The 20,435-nt window shown below is 38.4% G+C and overlaps 2 protein-coding genes across 2 annotated transcripts in view; one reads left to right on the plus strand and one right to left on the minus strand.

Moving 5' to 3' along the window:
* LOC127646157 (glycoprotein-N-acetylgalactosamine 3-beta-galactosyltransferase 1-B) overlaps positions 1 to 10,721 on the plus strand; it is a 23,018-nt gene extending 12,297 nt beyond the window's left edge. The window contains exons 2-4 of the mRNA XM_052129622.1: positions 3,635 to 3,891; positions 4,726 to 5,390; positions 7,716 to 10,721. Coding sequence (XP_051985582.1) covers positions 3,672 to 3,891; positions 4,726 to 5,390; positions 7,716 to 7,973 — 1,143 coding nt within the window. The 5' untranslated portion in view covers positions 3,635 to 3,671 and the 3' untranslated portion in view covers positions 7,974 to 10,721. The remainder of the gene's footprint in view (positions 1 to 3,634; positions 3,892 to 4,725; positions 5,391 to 7,715) is intronic.
* On the minus strand, positions 8,324 to 16,379 carry tac3b (tachykinin precursor 3b). The gene is made up of 7 exons (XM_052129624.1): positions 16,303 to 16,379; positions 16,009 to 16,107; positions 13,437 to 13,530; positions 13,213 to 13,245; positions 13,066 to 13,119; positions 11,979 to 12,039; positions 8,324 to 11,166 (listed from the first exon to the last, which is right to left on the minus strand). The coding sequence occupies exons 2-7, from the start codon at positions 16,090 to 16,092 to the stop codon at positions 11,148 to 11,150; spliced, it is 345 nt and encodes a 114-aa protein (XP_051985584.1). The 5' UTR covers positions 16,093 to 16,107; positions 16,303 to 16,379; the 3' UTR covers positions 8,324 to 11,147.
* Positions 16,380 to 20,435: the final 4,056 nt, after the last annotated feature.

Raw genomic sequence — 20,435 nt, forward strand, 5'->3', positions numbered from 1 at the left:
GGTGTTCAAAGTAGAGCGTCTATTACACACCGTTCCCCAACCGGTGTTGGATGCATTTGTGGTCAGCACTTTCTGAAAACTTCACCCAGCATAACACCCTGTTGGTAGAAGGCTGGCATTGTCTATGGAGCTAGAGCAATCAGACCGTGGTGAGTTACTGCGATGCACATGAAAATGAAATTACTTCATTGGTAATGTTTTTTTCGGTTTGAACTGAAACCGACACCAAAGAATGGTCTATATGCTCTCGTTTATGAGGTGTGCACGCATGAACTCCTAAAAATTAGATTTACTGGCTGAGGAAAAGTGTGCTTTACACCATTTGACTTTACACCAGATTTTCCATATGGCAAAGCAGCAAGTCTCTGTGTTCACTCAGTAGTGCCTCTGATTGGCTAGTAATAACCAATCGCTGAGGTAATTCAAAACACACACTCCGTTCATTTTCAATGGGGAGAGCACAGTATCGATACATTTCGTGAACGTGTGGGGAGCCAGAGACAGATTGAAATGAAGGACTTTAAATTGATACGCAGTTTCCTAGAACGCAAATCTAAAAAGCTGCAGTGCGATTGGTTCATAAAGTACACGTCCTTCAGATCTATTGATGCAAATCAGTCCTGAGGATGGATGCGCGATAAGATCTGTTTCTGAGCTAACATTTGAATGGGCACGTCACAAGCACGCGATTCAAGAACCTAAGGACTAGAATGGGCCGAAGCCTGCCGTCCTTCTCCAGAACAAGGAATTTACGGCTATAAATCCCGCTGTGTGTGTCGCAGTCTGTGTACGCAATCTGTGGTTAGATTGTGCTTGATCATTGTAAACACCAGCTCTGACATGCCCGTGAGGACTTGCCACACGTTCGCACAGAGGGACAAATGCAGGCTTATTAATTCATGTGAAACAACCTCTATCGCGTTCTTTGTGAGAAGATTTTGTATTTCGGCTCGTAACCCTGGCACTTCTTTGGACGGAACCCTGGAAGACAGGACACCATTGAAATGTGGCAGCCGACGTACAAATTGGATTGTATAACCATGCTCGATCATTTTTGGGGGATTTTTGCACCCAGACAGAATGCCAGTAAGAGCGCGCCATGTGTCCGCGTAATGGGGCAGAGAGCAATTTGATATGTTCATAACATGATATAATGCAGCGCTCACAATTGGGAAGTGGTAGCATAATGTGAAGCTTTGAAGTGGGAAAGCCCTTTATTAAAAAAGTGTGAGTGTCTTGTGCGTAATGTTTTTTCAATCTTTGTAATTCATTGCAAGATATAATACACTGCTCACCACTGGGAAGTGGTTGTGCAAAATATGTGGGCTTTGAAGTGGGAAAGCCCTTTATTGAAAAAGTGTGAGCATCTCGTGCGAGTGCTGTACTTTATTATTTTTTTTTACAATCTTTGTATGTTCATACATGATATAATGTGCCTCTCGAGGCCCTGCCGTGCCTCCTCATGTGATCCCTCGGGTATCACATAAGAGGCAGGTGGGAGGGTGCGGGAGGCTGAATCGTCCCTCAGAACGAGGGCGATTCGTGAGCGCAGCATCTTGAGACTCATGCCCCACTGACTCGTGTAGTCGACGGCGAAGCAGTAGAGGGCTTCTAGATGAGAGATGAATTGCTGTCTTGGAGGAAATTTCTGAGGAATTGTGTTTGTGCACCTGCTTTTATAGCTGGCAGCTTTGCGCCTAAGGCGGGGCTCAAACACCATAGCCAGTTGTGGCAGGGTGGAGGGTCGTGATCATACACACCTGGTCCCTTATCAGGCAAATTAAGCCTCAGAGAGGGATAAAGGCCAATGACAGACGGTGGTGCGACGAGAGGGAGATAGTTAACGGACATGTCCGTCATGTGTGTGTGTTTGTCTTTTAAGTTTATCATTAAAACGATCATTTATATTGTCAAGCCGGTTCTCGCCTCCTCTCTTGATTCCCTTTACACTGGTGCCAAAGCCCGGGAAGGAGGAGGGATGCCCGTTGCAGAGTCCTCGACACTGCTGTCCACCCAGGGGAGCGCCGCTGCCATCCACCGGGGCAGGGAGTAGACCGACCGCCCAGACGCGATGAATGGCCGCCGTCCGCGAGGCGAGTGGGGACTGGACTCCCCGACCGCCTGGAGCGATGGAGCCGCTGCCAGGGGCGGAGGAGAGCCCTGCCATCCCCTAGAAACGCGGAGGGGTCAGAGCAAGACCGCCTGGAGCGGTAGGGTCGCTGCCAGGGGCGGAGGAGTGTCCCCACGAGTCGCCGAGAACGCGGAGGGGTGTTCTGACCACCGGCAGTCGTGAGTCTGACTCCGGTCCGCCCGGGAGAAGCGGCTGTCGTCCGCCTGAGAGGGTGGAGGAGTGCTCGAGGACCATGCGACGGTGTTTCGGAGAATCGGCGAGTAGGTTTTATTTTTTTTCATGTCTCTCTCTCTCTCCTCTCTCTCTCTCACTGCCGCTCTGCGTTGGCCTTTTCCCTCTCGTTTAAATGTTAGTGTATTTTTGGGTACAAAGTACTGGGGCTCCCCAGCCTGAGAGAACGAGGGAGGAATGTGGCAGGGTGGAGGTTGGGGCCGGGTCGTGATCATACACACTCTGTCCCTTATCAGGCAGATTAAGCCTCTGAGAGGGATAAAGGCTGATGACAGACAGTGGTGCGACGAGAGGGAGATATGTCCGTCATGTGTGTGTTTGTCTTTTAAGTTTATCATTAAAACTATTATTTATATTAACATGTATATGTAACATTTACACCAATTGCAATCTGAAATAAATCAGAACATTTGCACTGAAATAATCACTGAAAACTTAAATCAAACATTATTTAAATAAATAACATATTACAAGACATAATGTGGGGCCATTTTATAAACAAAAACTGAGCTGAAAATAATCTCAAAATACAATGGCTAGGAGCGGGCACCATTTTAGCCCATTCACTTGCATTGAACGACATTTACACTCATTAAACAGGGGGAACTCAAACACATCTTTTAAACTAACAAATTATTTGACATGAAAACCAAAGTAGATGAAGCTTAATATGTTTTGACAAGATACATTTTGTATTTTACAACTTTTACATTGAAAAAACCTGAGAAATAAGGAGAAAAGAAGACAAGACACAAATTAGTGGCTCTCCTCAGGCGTGGCTTGTCAGCATCTGAAGGCTGAAATTTTGCGTGCCACCTAAGCTACAGTACTGACTCATAATAAAAAATAAACACTCCTTTTTAAACAAAAATATGAACATACATTTGTGTGTCACATGATGTTGGACAGTATTTGCTAAAGCTTATATTCCATTTCCTAATAAAATATTTGCCTATTGGGTTTTTATAAAAAAATAACGACCATGAAGATAAATTAAATTTGACAGTTCACACACACATCTGTCAGTAGTATTTGTGTCCTGGTATGATGACATATCAGGGCTGCTGTACTGCTTTGTTGGCTCATTCAGGGGCCGTTTGTCATTTAAATCTTTAAAGGATTATGGAATGACTGTCACACAGACTGAATGCACTTAATATCAGAATAACTTTATTGGATTAATTATATTTAAAAACAATTACAGGATTTGATCAATACTGTGCCATCCTCTGCTTGTAATAGTAAGTCCTCCTTGTTTCTGTTTTTGCTTAGTTGCTTTGAGGTAGGAGTTTCTCGAGACAGACTCGCCATGAAAGCTATTGGCGCGCGCTCTGCGTTCTACGTGGGCTTTCTGGTAGGCATGTGCAGTCTGTACCTGTTCCTGCGTCAGTTTGGGTTTGCACGGAACTTCACGTCTCGTGAGCCCGAGGCCCGCGAAAAAAGCCTGCAGGAGATGTTGGAAGAGGAAGGCAAGAACTGGAAGAAGGAGAGATCAGCTCTCTTCAACCTCAACCATCCGCACCATACAGGTAACACACTATAGAATCCATAGAATGAATGGACATATGGTAAATAAACACATGGCAATTGTAATGAGCAAAGCAGAAATTTCTAGTTATTTACAGTTGAATGTACCTTTGCAAGAGCGGAAAAACTGAAGTTCTGTACCCATGAAGTCCCACGGTTTATATTACTTGTTCCCATGGACATTGAACCAAGAACATTTTCCATTTTAGCTTTATGTCATTCATTTGTGTGCCAGGCCCTTTATGTGTGCAGGTAAAACAGCACTTCACTATCAATTCCTTTGGCCTATCAGTTCATAATATGACTCTGTTTGTGCATGTTTGCGTATTTTTCTGTTAACCGTATCCTGGAGAAAAGATGGACTTTGGCCTTTTTTTGTGTATGCGTCAAATTTGTGTTCTTGTGTCCTTGTTAAAGTGTACAGAGAGGTTTTAGAGACTCTGTTTTATTGCTATCTGTTTATCAGTAAACTGTCCCGTATGTGATAAACTGTAGGTCATATCACAACACTAAATTTTATTCACAAACACATTTATCTCATACAACTATGGAGCCATTCACACAGAACACGTTTTTGCGTCCATTTGCGCTGTTTTTTTTTTTAATTATTTTTATAGACAGACTTCTTTGTGCCACACCTTGCGCTGAATTTCAACATTTTTAAGGTGCTGTTTGTCAAAAACGGTTCCATTATTAAAAATGCTCTTTAAGCCACCACCATTCCATTCGTTGCTCTGAATCTAGTTTTTCTGGTTTTCTTTCTTTTTTTTAAATGTAATAACGCATTCAGTGTGAAAGGCCCTTATTCTTTGCATTTGTATCTTTGTCTTGTTTAGGTGAGGATGGAACAATAGCTGATGCTCTCTATAAGCGTGTACGTATTCTATGTTGGGTTATGACTGGTCCGAATAACCTTGAGAAGAAAGCTCGGCATGTAAAAGCCACATGGAGTCGGCACTGCAATATTGTGGTCTTCATAAGCTCTGTGGATGACTCAGATTTTCCCACAGTTGGACTGAACACCAAAGAAGGTCGGGATCAGTTGTACTGGAAAACCATTCGAGCATTCCACTATGTTATGGAGAAACACGGGGATGAGGCAGACTGGTTCCTCAAAGCAGATGATGATACTTATGTGATTGTAGACAACCTGCGGTGGGTTCTGTCCAGTCACTCACCAGATGACCCAGTGTATTTTGGACGGAGGTTTAAGCCCTACGTGAAACAGGGCTACATGAGTGGCGGTGCTGGCTATGTGCTCAGTAAAGAGGCCCTGGTGAGGTTTGTAGAAGGGTTTCGAACCAAAGTGTGCACGCACACTTCCTCTGTGGAGGACCTAGCCATGGGCCAGTGTATGGAGAAGATGGGCGTTTTGGCAGGAGATTCCAGAGACACCATACAAAGAGAAACGTTCCATCCTTTTGTACCTGAGTCCCATCTCGCTGGCACATTTCCAAAGAACTTCTGGTATTGGAATTACTGTTATTACCCCATTGTGCAGGTGAGCACAAACTTGTCGAAAGTTTTTTGAAAATGTTTTTCAAGATCATAGCTCTGTTCAAAAACCTATTAGTATTTTAAGGCATCATCATTGACAACTTAGCTAAAGGATTTACTTATTTATTTGTAGCAAGTTGTTGCTCACGATGACGTCATTTTGTTGTTTATATTTCGTTAAAATAAGTTTTGGATTATTTCTTTTTTAATATAATATGTCTATTATTACAGCTCATGTGTTTCGCCAGATGGCGCCACTTTATTTTGTGCAATTGATGCAAATAAAGTTCATTTACACGATCAGCCACAACATTAAATCACTTGCCAAATATTGTGTATGTCCCCCCTTGTACCGGCAAAACAGTGCCAACCCGCATCTCAGAATAGCATTCTGAGATGCTATTCTTCTCAACACAATTGTACAAAACAGTTATCCGAATTACAGTAGACATTGTCTGTTCAAACCAGTCTGACCATTCTCTGTTGACCTCTCTCATCAACAAGGCATTTCAGTCCACAGAACTGCCACTCACTGGATGTTTTTTTTTATTTTTGGCTCTATTCTGATTAATCTTAGAGACTGTTGTGTGTGAAAATCTCAGGAGATCAGCAGTTACAAAAATACTAAAACCTTAAATATAAATAAGATCTGGTGCTGGAATTGGTTATTTTGAATGTTATGGTAAGTGTTTGTTAGAGCTGTTATCAGTGTCTTTTAGTGTAAGCAGTTTTGCCGCAGCTCACGCTCTTTTCCGTGTCCCCCGTTGTGATGGCCTTCTCAGCTGTATTGTTTCTGTGTGTGTGTGTGTGTGTGTGTGTGTGTGTGTGTGTGTGTGTGTGTGTGTGTGTGTGTGTGTGTGTGTGTGTGTGTGTGTGTGTGTGTGTGTGTGTGTGTGTGTGTTGTCCTTTTCTTTTTCTCTCCCTCTCTCTTAATCACTCTCAGGTGTTTGGTGAGCTGATTGTTGATGGGGCGCACCGGTGTGCAATGTGTTTCCTCCCTATAGTGTATAAACTGAGCGTTTCTTGGCTGAGTTGTGCGATGGGAGAGGGTTGTTCATGAGCTGTGTCATCTCGTTCATGGGCCCCTAGGTGCATATTCGTTTTTTTTTCTGGGTTCCTTTTTTTTCTGAGCATAGAGTTTGTGGTTGTCGCTGTCTGAATTTCCGCTACTCTCATCTCCCCTCTTGCATCTATTATTGCATTTTATTTTTAAACACCCATCCACTGATGTACAGATGCAATCTTGTTTTATTAAAATTAAAGTTATATTTGGGTGAATTTTAATCCAAAACCTGTAAAAACTAAAGGGAAAAAAAGTTACCACTAGATCAACCAGTCATGTGTTTAATCAAAGTACTAATCTATTTATTAATTTACTGACTAACAAAATCCCAAGACTGATAGTGGCAGATGTAGAAATTAAATTACCATATTATGTGAAATATTTATTTGGGCACTTGAATCGGTTATTAAGAATGACTGGTTGATCAAAACAGGTAATTTAAAAGAATCTTTTACTGTGCATAACATAACTAATATTCATGAGTTGTGAAGCACTGCCCCCACAGTGCAATTTTCTGTACAGTTTATTTTTATTTAGACCAAGCTTTGTGTTAATCTTCACTTTCAAATGTACTATTACATTAGAAAGGTGGTAGGCCTTCAGGACTTTATTAGCTGAATATCATGGGATATGCATGCATTTTCCACCCATGGGTACACTTAACAAAGGTAGTGAAGATTAATCCAGATTGCCAGTTTTAATTAGAACATTTTAAAATGTGTTGACGTGTTTAATAGACAATGTCTTGATGCTCTGGAGATTTACATTTTGTTACTTGAAATCCACAAGAGGTAATTCTGCACAACCTATAAGTCCATTGTGCGAAATTCATGATCTCATGTATTGCCATAGATATGCCTGTATTTCGCTGTGCAAAGGTATGCGTGACCGCGCCTTTAGTCACTTTTAACACATTCTGATAATAGTATTGCCAAAGGTGGTTCTCCATTGACAATCATTTGACTGTGTTCTGTCTGACAAGTCAAGCAATTTTGAGGGTCACCCAGAGGGTGTTTTAATGTCACCCTTCACACACATCCTGTTCAAATACATGTAGATCATGCCACAAAAGGAAATTTGCCTTTAATCCTGCAAGTCAAATGTCACAAATCCCCATCTCTTTGTTGCAAAGTATTGTGAGTTTGTTTTAGCCTGGATCCAAGTTAATCTAGGGAGGCACCTTATTACTATTAGGCACTGCATGATGGCATTAATAAAACAAAGCTTAAAGATCACATTCTCTCTTTTTTTCTGTCTTTGTCTCAGGGGCCCCACTGTTGTTCAGATTTGGCTGTTTCTTTCCACTATGTGGATGCATCACTCATGTACCTGCTGGAATACTACACTTACCACTTGCGTGCCTTTGGCTACAAATACCGCTATCAGCCCCCTGAACCCAAAGTCATACAAGACTTCAATCCCCCAGTTCCAGACAAACTGGAGATTGGAGACTCAGATCAAGAGCAGGTGGTAGAAGCACAGGAAGAGGAAGACAAAGCCCCTGAAAATGATGAAAAGTTATAGCAGCTTTTTGTTTCCTATTTTTTTTAAATAACAACATTTGAAAAGTTCTTCCAAAAGAACTTTTTTTTTTTATTATTTTGTCTTGAAAGGCCTTTATTGTGCCACAGAAATGTATGCATCTATGTGTGGTTTAATGAGATAGTACTGTGTGGAAGGGTGTTCCTCTTAATGCATTTGTATGTGAATGTCTAGATATTTGTACAATATTACAGAATTGTATTAAATGAAGGTTGACAGAGCCTGCCTTAACGGTATAATAACATGGGGAAATTATTGTATTTTTTTGCCACAAGCAAGACTTCCACTCCATGGCTGCCTGTAATACCCTTACACCTCCTGTTAGTTTGCAATTTTTGGTGTTTTTTTTTTTTTTTTTTTAAGGAAAAATGGTTTGCTCTCCACAGTGTTGAGGTACTGTGTAATCTTAAGCAGCAGTGTCATATTCTGTTCCCAAAAATAGGCCTTGATTTCTTTTAATTTGCTCCCCCTAAATAATATGTGTCTGTAGAGGTTTGCAGTCAAATTCAGCAAACACACTCGAGCTCCAGCTGTGTTTCACAGCACCTACAACATTTGCCAAATGTAAGGTGTAGAATTCACTTGAATCTAGTAATTTTGATGTTATCCTAGCTAAACAAGGAATAGTCCCTTAGCATCAATATGCCAACCCTTCTCAGAAAGTCAAGAAAGCTTCAAGAATGCAGATTAGCTAAACTTGAATACCCTGTTGGCTTGTACAATAGTTGTTCATGAACTCTTGGGAAAGAGAATTAAAGCAAGGTAGATCAGATGGCTAAAGTATGTGCTGTTCTTTTAACCTAATGGGAATTGTGGTCTTGGAAATGAGTTCCATAGTGTTACACACTCTGAGGCCTATATCATTTGAGTTGTTGGATTCTTCAGACCACAGAACACTATAACTGGAATATGACTGTGAAGCTTTTAATTCAGAATAGCATGTCAGGGTTGCCCCAGTTCACTCTTGCACACCGATTTTTATTAATATCTTTAGTGTAGCAACGTCTACACAGTCTGTGTGTGCCATAACATTGTGTGTTGAGATTAACTGTGTGGATATTCTCTTATTTCTCAAATATTTTTGTTTGCATATGCAGTTCATCTGTGTAATTGTGCAGGTTTTTAGTCTATTGGACCATTAATTAAGTGTATTATTCAATCTCTATTCCACTATGGTCCATGTAGAAAATGATTCCATTGCTAAGAATGTTTAAACCACAACAGGCAGAGATTTTAAGATGAAAGTTGGGATTTAAACCCCTTTTAACCATGAGAAGAGGCTTCATCAGTTGTTCATCAGAGAAAGCCACATTAATTCCATCTTTACCAACACTTGTTTATTGTTTGTGCCAATAGTCTCTGATATAAATGCATGGCACATTAATGAAGGAATTCAAATAAAGTTTGAATTTATTTGAATGTTTATTTGAATTTGAGTGAAAATTTATTTAAATCCAAACCACTGTTGCCCTGTGACAACTCCAAGCACAATGTAACTTTTGAAGCAGTTTTTGAACAGAATGATGTTGAAGGCACATAAGATATAAGATTTCATAAGATTAAGCAAGCGAATGCATACTGTAGATGCTTGGTCAACAAATATATTCTTGGTGAAATTATCCTTATTTTGCTACCTAAATACTTTTTAAAATTCATAAGGGAATGAAAATGAATTGAAATATGATTGCTTTTCTTATTAAAGTGTCTTTAAAAATGTATGAATTGTGTGAATTCCAATGTTCGTCGCACTTGCTGTGAATATTTATCTAAAAGTGCAAGAGCAATGGAAATGTCTGCAGTATTTTGTTTTATTGTGGAAAGGAGCACTCTAGCGCAAGGAAGGAAAACACTACACACTTCAAATATGAGGAAAAGCAAGTCATATATGCTCTTGAGTTAGTACGTTATTTTAAAGAGCAGTTTAGTAAGACATGTTTGAATGTGTTTAATACCTCCTAGTATAAAGATCTTCCTCAGAAAACATTTTTGAAGTTTAAATTTTGCTCATTTCAATGAATTGGATCTCAAACAGTGAAACCACTTAAGAGGAGTAAAGTCACTATATTTGTAGACATTGTATCAGGATCAGGACTGCTGATGCCTCTCAGCTAAAATGAGTTAGATTTTCCTTAGAATATTTACATCTGACATTTGCTTACTTGAGGCAAAAGGATTCATGTGAAATCTACTTCAAATTAAACTATATTTTTTCAGGGGAGCTATTGTCATTAGCAGGGTATAATGTATATTATTTAATATGACAATATAGTGATTATCTTTTTCCACTAGGTGTTTTGCAAAGAGTATTGACTAAGAATGCCAATAACGGGTGGTCTGACTTGGGGGAATGTGTGTGTTTTCTTATGCTCCAGTGCCCAGTTATTATTAATGGCCTTTCCATTGCTTTTGCACTTCGGGTGTTACATGAAGAGAGAGCCTGATATTTCTGAAATGAAGCAGAACTATCACTAATGGGAACATCAAAACCAGCAGGATGATGCAAATGTGATTTCCAATCATGTTGAAGTGGATCTGCATTTCTGATTTCATGCCCTTGTCTTTAATCCAAAGGTACTTGTGTTGCTTACTTATTCTCTCTGTTCAGTAATTTATTACATGTACAAAGAGAATCTTGTACAGAATTTCCACAACAATCTTTTATTTACAAAGAAATGTGTGAGGCAAATGTATGACAAATAAATCAATGGGGACGATAACCAGCATATTAAATCCAATACATTTTAACAATAATTTTTTGTGGTCTCCTATATGAATACCATGTCAAATGTGTTTGTGATGTACACCTACCTAAAATCATTGAAGAAATTAAATATTAATATTAAAGGGTGGGTTTACAACATCTGTCGATTCAAAACAAATACTATATTCTTTTAACAGGACAATTTTCCTTCCTCGTGTCCCAGTAACCTCTCAAAACATAATTTATCTGATTGGTGCATTCTGTACTTGGAAATCTTTGATGTAAGAATGCACATCTCACATACAAAGGCAAAATATACTAGAATGAATGCACTGCGACAATAAATATTCAGTTCACACCGCTCAGTCATGGGTTTTTGTGACAAAGATCGTTATTATTTGATCTGAATGGCATAATGCCATGGTGGATGAGTTCTTGGCTGATAAGATTAGGCTTCATACAGCACAGCAAAACCTACATGACAAAACAACAACAAAACAAACACTTCAGTAAACTCATACAGAAAACTCAGGAAAAAAAATATATAAAACGATTTTAATGATTTGCCTGTTTATCTGGTCACCATGGTCAGCAATTCAATTCCTTACCATATTAAAGGAATATTCAGGGTTCAATATAAGTTAAGCTCAATCGACAACATTAAAGGCATAATGTTGATTACCATAAAAATGTATTTAGACTTGTCCTTCCTTTTATTTAAAACAAAGCAAAATTCTATGTTTCAGTAACGCTCTTACAGTGGAAGTGAATGGCCAATCCATAAACATTCAAATACTCTGTTTCAAAAGTGTAACCCCAAAACGTGAACAATATTTCTGTTTACATGATTTAAGTGTGATAAAGTTACTTACAAACATTTTCTGTGTAAAGTTATATCCAATCTTAATTGCCATTATGACATAACACTGTAAAACCTAAAGCCCTAAAATAACCGTAAAAATTATTTTAAAAACTTTACAGCTCAAATAATACATTAATTTTAATTTTAGCCGCAATTTAATTTTTGGGAAATAAACATTGTGTCACAAATACTGTCGACTGAGCTTAACTTGTATTGAATCAGGCATATTTCTATAAAACACCACTAATTACCCTACCGTTTATTGCCAACCACAACTGAATCAATTAAGTCATTCAGTAGTAAGCCTATATGAAATTTCGCACAAAGTGCAGTAAGTTATAGAGAGGTTGGTCACAGTGCTTTTGTAAGAATGGGTGGTGCTTTACCATTTATTTGTACTCTTACCAAACCTACAAGTACTCACCTCTGCCTCCTGTCCTTTAAGAAAAAGTTGACTCTTCTCTGTCCTCTCCAAGCAGGAATAGCTGATCAAATAGACACAAACAAACAATGTAAGCCTATTGATGGCATTGTTCTAGCTTCTATAGGTCTATGTATGGACTTTGATAAACTACAGTTCTCTATACTGTCCACTAGAGGTCAGTATATTCAATGCAGTGTTTGGTATGGCCCGAGAAGCAGGCTCTCTGTTCTCTGCAAATATGCCATATGTATTAGTTTGTATATTGAGACTTAAGGATAGAATTCATTGAACATTTACCTCATAAAAAGTATTGATAATAAATAAACAGAATTGAAAACATTAATGCAACATCTTAGAAAGGCTCATAAATATAGACCACCAGCCATTAAAGGGATAGTTCACCCAAAAATGAACATTCTCTCATCATTTACTCACCCTCATGACATTCCAGATTTTTGTTACTTTCTTTCTTCTACAGAACAAAAACAAAGATTTTTAAAAGACTACTTCAGCTCTGTTGGTCCATTCAATGCAAGTGCATGGTGACCAGAAATTTGAAGCTTCAAAAATAACTAAAAGGCATCATAAAAGTAATCCATATGACTCCAGTGGTTAAATCCATGTCTTCATAACCGATATAATAGGAGTGGGTGAGACACAGATCAATATTTAAGTCCTTTTTACTATAAATCTCTACTTTGACTTTCACATTCTTAAAGTGACGGTAGAGATTTATAGTACAAAGGGGTTTAAATATTTATTCGTTTCTCACCCAAAGTGATTGAATCTCATCTGAAGATATGGATTTAACCACTGGAGTTATATGGATTATTTTTATTCTGCTTTATGTGATTTTTGGAGTTTCAAAGTTCTGGTCACCATTCACTTTCATTGTATGGAACAACAGAGCTGAGATATTCTAAAAATCCTCATTTTTGTTCTGCACAAGAAAGAAAATCACAAAAATCTGGGATGGAATGAAAGTGAGTATAAATGATAAGATTATTTTGACATTTTACCAACTTTTTTAACTATCCCTTTACTCTATTATCACACACTTAATAAACACTATTAGACACACACTTACCAGACACAGCATTTCTCCGTCCTAACAGTCCAACAAAGATGTCATTCATATTAGCTATACAGAAGGGAGAAAACTCTCATCAGATTCTGCTTTGCCACTTTAATTAGAATAACATATTGCAACAAGATAATAATAATAGTCTTTTACGTCTGAATTGTGCATTTGTGACACGATTTGTTCCTGTGAAATAAAAAACAATAATAAAACCAATGTTACATACACTTGACATTCTAAAAAAAAGGTTTTAAAGTAGGCCTATATAAATCTAAAATCTGTTTGTAAAATCTAAATCTAAATCTTGTGTTTTTTAATATATTGAAGCAACAATAATCTTTCTGTCCACTTTAGTCTCTTTTTTCTCTTTGTCTCACCTGTGCTCCTCCTGCCCATCAGGCCGATGAAACTGTCATAATCAATATCACCATACCGTTTCTCGAAGTGCTCAGATTGGGAGTCGCTATTATCCTGTAAACCTCAACAAAAAGGATTGTTCAAGTCCTCTGCAAAGATATGTCTGACTCACTAATGTGAATGACTCAGTCACAGAATGTCTTGATGACTCCAGCCTTTGATGATCACTTTAGAACTTTAATGATCATTCATCACAGTCTGGAGTCTTCAAGTTTTTATATTTTATGAGTGGTCAGGGAGAAGCTCGGAAAAATTATGCTGTGATGCAAACAAAATAACCATAAAATCAAGCAAGAGTGAATGACAAATAAAACTTGAACTTGAACTTCAAATTTCAGAGGCTATAGGCTATTAAAAAAAACGTTTTAACTAACATTGCTATTGCAATGTGTGTGTGATACTGCTTGTAATAAAGAAGATTCTCAGTTATGTCAGTGACGCATACTGATGTGTGTGAAAGGGTATTTTGATGGTAGTAATGAGGAAAAAGCATGAGAATGGTAAAATGATACAGAGTAAACACATGACTGAACCACAGTTTGAGCTCATATTTAACAGTCAGATCCCACATTAATGGATTCAACATGGTTGTAATGGACTCATTAAGTCCATCTCTCTCCCCAATCCTATCATCAGTCTTCCTTATTCACTTGGTCCTCATACATTTTCAGGTGCCCACCTGATTGGCCTTTTCCCGCCCATAAAGAAGCATAAAAGCATAATGTTAAAGAGGAAGCATAGGCTACACTCCTCATAAGTAAATACATAAATACACTCACTGAACACTATATTAGGAATGTTATAGTCCTAAAAAAAAATGCCTGAAGTGGTGTTCAGCTGTTGTAGCTCATCCACCTCAAGGTTCGACGTGTTGTGCATTATGAGATTCTATTCTGGTCACTACAATTGTACAGAGTGGTTATCTGAGTTACTGTAGCATTTCTGTCCATTCTCTGTTTATCTCTCTTATCAAACAGAAGTTTCCATCCACAGAATTGCCACTCACTGGATGTTTTTTGTTTTTGCCACCATTCTGAATAAACTGTAGAGACTATTACATTAACATTTATTCATTTGGCAGATGCTTTTATCCAAAGCGACTTACAAAAGAGGAAAACATAAGTGAATCGTCTTAAGGAGACATTGGTACGAAAAGTGCCATACTACAAAGTGTCACTATCATCAGAATAGTATTCAGTTAGTCAGCTTCACAGAGGGAGTTGTGAAGGTTATTCCACCAACGTACTATGATGAAACCGAAAGTCAGGGAAAGTGTTTTGTTGCCTCTTTGTGTTGGTACAACAAGGCGACATTCCTTAGCCAACTGCAGGCTTCTAGCGGGAGTGTAGTTCTGCAGAAATGTTTTTAGGTATGCTGGAGCAGACCCAGTAACTGTTTTGTATGCCAGAATCAGAGCCTTGAATTTAATACGCGCATCAACCGGCAGCCAGTGAGAGACAAAGTATGGTGTAACATGCACTCTCTTTGGTTCATTAAAAACCAGACGTGCTGCTGCATTCTGGATAATTGCAGAGGTCTAATTGCACATGCAGGAAGGCCTGCAATGAGAGAGTTACAGTAGTCCAGTCTAGTTATAACAAGTGACTGAACATGCAGTTGTGTGGCATGTTCAGAGAGGAAAGGTCTTATTTTCCTGATATTGTAGAGTGTAAATCTACATGATCTTGCAGTCTTTGAGATGTCGTCTGTGAAATTTAGCTTGTTATCGATGGTTACCCCTAGATTTGTGACCGTTTTGGAAGGCGATACTGTAGTTGAACCCAGCTGCACGGTGATGTTGAGAGTGAAAATCCAAGAAGATCATCAGTTACAGAAATACTCAAACCAGCCTGTCTGGAACTAACAATCATGCCACGGTCAAAACCACTAAGATCACATTTTTTCTCCATTCTGATGGTTAATGTGAAAATGAAGATGAACTGAAGCCTCTGAACTGTATCTGCGTGATTTTATGCACTGCACTACTGCCACACGATTGGCTGATAAGATAATCAGATGAATAAGCAGGTGTACAGGTGTTCCTAATAAAGTGCTCAGTGAGTGTAATTGCATTTTATTCCAGTAATTAATATAAACAACGTGGACTTCAGCAAAATGACATAATCCCAGCTATTAATCTCACTTTTATTATCTATTTTGCTACAGTGTCACATAAAACATGAATGAGTGAATTTTATGTTTATAAACATAAAATTATGCTTAATACAAGTATAAATAACATTTATTTAGGCATTTATAACATAATAGTTAAAAAGGTATGTTAAAATGCTCACTATTTGGCAAGTATTGGATGAAAGCTTTAATTAAATGCCATAAATGTTGCTATTGTTCATTGTTAGTTCATGTAAATTAATGTTGTTAACAAATGTAATCTTATTGTAATCGAATATATGGGGCAGATGCCACACGTGCCTGATGTATTTTAAAAATTGCGCAATTTTTAATCTTATACTCGCCTTTCCACTCAAAACAAACGTATAAAATCCTCACAAAAGTGTTTACCGTACTTACTTTGAATGAGTTAAAGTCGAGCGCACAGCAAGAGTGTCCAGCACACGAGAGCGAGAGCAGCACCAGCAACCAGCCGCGAAACATCCTCAAAGCCGCGATCTGCTCTTCACACATTGAATGAGACTATTTATGAGCTGTAGGCTAACAAAGAAATGTTTCTTTCTTTCCTTCCTTCCATTACGTTAAAACACTTGTTATTAGCATACTGAAATAAAAGTGCCGAATTTACAATGTCAATTAACTAAACAACTTGCAATATACATATATATATATGATTTATAAAAAATATAATACCTTTAACTGAACTGGGATGACCTGGTGTTTGTTCAGTTTGTCTGGTGAGGAGAAGGAGGATGATGTGTTCAGGTTGTTCTCTCTTTACCGAGCGGTGTAAAGATTTGCAGGTGCCCGCGTCCTTTATTTGTAGCGTTCGCGCGCTGCAGTCACACAAGCTCGGACAAGCTGGCACCCCAAAACGAACCCAATAATGACGATGACATGTTCTATTGACGCAAAGTCATTAACACTATTGCCTTGACGTATTTATGCATCCATTTACATTTCTACTGAACTCACACCTCGCCTTTGTCTCTTGAGCTTCATCACAAATCAAATTAATTCTAAACCTGTCCACATCGGCCTGTGCAGAATTTGTATAATCTAGTATGATAGCCTAAAGAGTCACACAATGTACTTTTTTTAATCACGTAGATGCACTCTGCTGATTATTTCATGTCTAAAGAAGTGTCAAGGTTTTGCACTATAGCCTATTCTGGAAAATAATTTAAAGGGTCTGTGCGGTTTATCACTTTTAATTTAGAAGCACATATGTACGTGATTGAGGATTCAATGCTCATTACCCAGTAGGATTATGAGTCATCCATGCTGGTCATTCCCTTCAATTAATCTCATTACTGATATGTCCTTCACCAGGATGAAGCTGACAGTAAGCTTTAGAAAGGGTGATATCATGAATAACATCTGTAAGTGCCGGATTGTTAATGCTTAGATAACTTTAACATATGCAGTCTCTGAAATTGGATATAGTCCTTCAGAAAACCCCAATGATTTAGTTGTTCCCATTTAATGTCACATCAGACACTTTTATCTATCTGCTAGGTCTATTTGTGTGTGACATCTGTCTTATCATGCAACTATCTCTTTCTCTCTCTGAGCCTTTAGAGTTTGGAAAGGCACCCCCTGTCCCTCAGATATGTAAAAGTGCCTATTCACAGTCAGCAATGTCAGTCGAAAAAACTACTGGTGTTTGCCATCATCACCAAATACAAGTCATAAAGCAGTGTTGAGAGGGATCTGATACCATAGTCATAGTTACCGCAATCTTACTATTTTAGTCAAAGATTACTATAACTCATTACATTTTACATTCTTGTAATCAGATTACAGTTACTAACTTTCAATTACGGTAATTACTTTTAATGTCATTATTTATTACATATTTCTAAAAGAATATTGTTTGTGTACAATACATTTATAATATGAATTCATATCTTTATGTACCTGTATGTCTGAGTAAAGGGGTTAATGGAAAGGAGGAGGCGAGAACCGGCTTGACAATATAAATAATATTTAATACAGAACTGAAACAAAAAGACAAACACACAAAGGTGTCAGACAGCTCTTTGTTTCTCTCTCTCTCTCTCTCTCTCTCTCACTCTCTCTCTCTCGCATTGATGCTCTGGCTACCCTTTTGGTCTCCCTCCACATCACTATACGAGAGACAGGTGTTAGGGATAATTGTGAACCAGGTGACGAGGCTTACCACTCTCTCTCTCCCGCAGACCGACACATGACCACGACCCCCATGCCACAGTCTGTTTGTGTTACTGTGACAGCCGAAGGGTATACAACTACAAAAAAGGAAATATAGACATTATTTTGAATTGGTTTAGAAAAAAAAAAAAACCTCTGTGAAGTGTGTTTTAGAAAGTAAAATGTAAAGTACCGTACATTTAGAAAGTATTCAGACACCTTCACATTTTAAGTTGCAGCCTTATGCTAAAATGCAAAAAACAGATTTGTGATAACTGCAAATTTATTAAAAAGAAAAAACACACACATTAACATATCACATTAACATTATTATTCAGAAAGGCACACACCTGTCTATATAAGGTCTCACAGCTGAAAACGCATATCAGAGCAAAAACCAAGCCTTGAGGTCAAACAATATGCCTGCAGAGCTCAGAGACAGGATTGTGTTGAGGCACAGATCTGGGGAAGGCTACAAAAATTGTTGGCTGCACTGAAGGTTCCCAAGAGCACAGTGGCCTCAATAATTCTTCAATGGAAGAAGTTTGGAACAACCAGAGGAGAAGGGCCATGGTAAGCGAGGTGACCAAGAACCCAATGGTCATTCTGGTTGAGCTCCAGAGATCATGTATGAAGATGGGAGAAACTTGCAGAAGGACAACCACCACTGCAACACTCCACAGATCTAGGCTTTATAGCAGAGTGGCCAGACGGAAGCCTCTCCTCAGTGCAAGACACATGAAAAAGCACCTAAAGGACTCTCAGACTGTGAGAAACAAGAGTCTCTGGTCTGATGAAGCGATGATTGAACTGTTTGGCCTCAATTCCAAGGGTCATATCTGGTGTACCATCCCAACGGTGAAGCGTGGTGGTGGTAGCATCATGCAGTGGCGGTGTTTTTCAGTGGCAGGGACTGGTCAGGTTGAAGGAAAGCTGAACGCAGCAAAATACAGAGATATCCTTATTGAAAACCTGACCCAGAGAGCTCAGGACCTCAGACTGGACCAAAGGTTCACCTTCCAACAGGACCCTAAGGACACCAAAACAACACAAGAGTGGCTTAGGAACAACTCTGTGAATGTCCTTGAGTGGCCCAGCCATAGCCCGGACTTGAGCCCAATCAAAAATCTCTGGAGAGACCTGAAAATGTTTGTCCACTGACAGTCCCCATCCAACCTGACAGAGCTTGAGAGGATCTGCAGAAAAGAATGGTAGAAAGTCCCCAATTCCAGGTGTGCAAAGCTTGCATCATACCCAAAAATACTTGAGGCTGTAATCGCTGCCAAAGGTGCTTCAACTAAGTATTGAGTTAAGGGTTTGAATACTTATATCAATGTGATATTTCATTTTTTTCTTTTTAATACATTTGCAAAGTTATCAAAAATCTGGTTTTTGCTTTATTTTTATGGGGTATGGTGTGTAGATTGATGTGAATTTTTTTAAAGCATTTTAGCATAAGGCTGCAAAATAACAAAATGAGAAAAACAAAATTAAGGTGACTGAATACTTTCTGAATGCACTGTAATTAGTGATGTGATGATTACAATTTTTAGAGGTAATTCGAAATTTGTAATGGATTACTTTTTTTCATATCTTACCCAACACTGGTCGCAAGCAGTGCTTTTCAACAGTGAAGTCTTCTCCGGATAAATATTTAGTAATATTCTTTCTTTCCTCATCATCAGTGCTCTCTTTTTCTCTCATACACAGACAAGCGCATATTTCTCTTGCTAATCTAGTTTAATTGCTTTATTACACTTAATTTGATTCCTCACATTTTGTTTACTGCTGTACAAAAGTCTACCAGATTAATTTAACTCAGCTCTGAACATATTGGAGGCTAATTCATTTTTTTAATTATTCTTATTTCTCTATTTTAATTCCTCAGAAAGCAGGACAGCTCTTAATGATAGACCAAAGCACTGGTGTCCTCATTAATCAATACCTTTTTTTCTCTGACAATATTTTAAGCCCAGTGAACTCACTATTGCGTCTAATGGGTTTACTGTATACAAGCAGCTACAATACTAAATTAAATTAGACTTTGAGGTGATTAAATCTGGGTTGCTTGCATTGAGGATGAATAATTCCTTGAATTATGAATAAATAATACCATTATCATGAAAACAACTGACAACCACATTATGACTCGTCAATAGCAGTAGAAGATCTGGATAATTTACTTAAGTAAGACTTGTTCTTGCATTTGTAAGCAAGTGTGTGTGTGCTTGCTGAAGCGGACATGAAACATTTGGACAGTTTGGAGTACACCCACACTCACTACAGTTGTGTCAATGCTTCTCAGTAGTGAATGACACCTTCCATCCATCGCTTACGCAAACAAGCTCTCATAAACTCACACATACACACAGGCTATTTTTCTTACATTCTAATCTAATCTCCATGCATATTACAGAAATATGACTGATATATTTGTTTAATATTTAGTGAATAACATTGTAGTTCTGACTTCATTTACAGTTTTACTGTGTTCAGATTCATGTGAAAGAGAATACAAATAATTGCAACAGACATGCAGACTTTGTTCTGCTTGCGGAAATCATCTTCATCATTATCATCATAAGTTTCTTATATTCTTATATTATTCACTGCTTTCTTATAAGTTGCGACATCCCTCTTCCACCTACACACTC

Source organism: Xyrauchen texanus, chromosome 7, assembly GCF_025860055.1.
Source record: "Xyrauchen texanus isolate HMW12.3.18 chromosome 7, RBS_HiC_50CHRs, whole genome shotgun sequence".
NCBI classification, from domain to species: Eukaryota; Metazoa; Chordata; class Actinopteri; order Cypriniformes; family Catostomidae; genus Xyrauchen; species Xyrauchen texanus.

What these genes read in the sequence shown, in the direction of transcription:
- tac3b (XM_052129624.1), bottom strand. Translation starts at nt 16,092, where the DNA reads ATGTTTCGCGGCTGGTTGCTGGTGCTGCTCTCGCTCTCGTGTGCTGGA. An exon ending in GATGGGCAGGAGGAGCACAG is followed by an intron (nt 13,246 to 13,436) that starts GTGAGACAAAGA and finishes TTTATTTCACAG; the next exon opens with GAACAAATCGTGTCACAAAT. An exon ending in ACGGAGAAATGCTGTGTCTG is followed by an intron (nt 12,040 to 13,065) that starts GTAAGTGTGTGT and finishes CTATTTGATCAG; the next exon opens with CTATTCCTGCTTGGAGAGGA.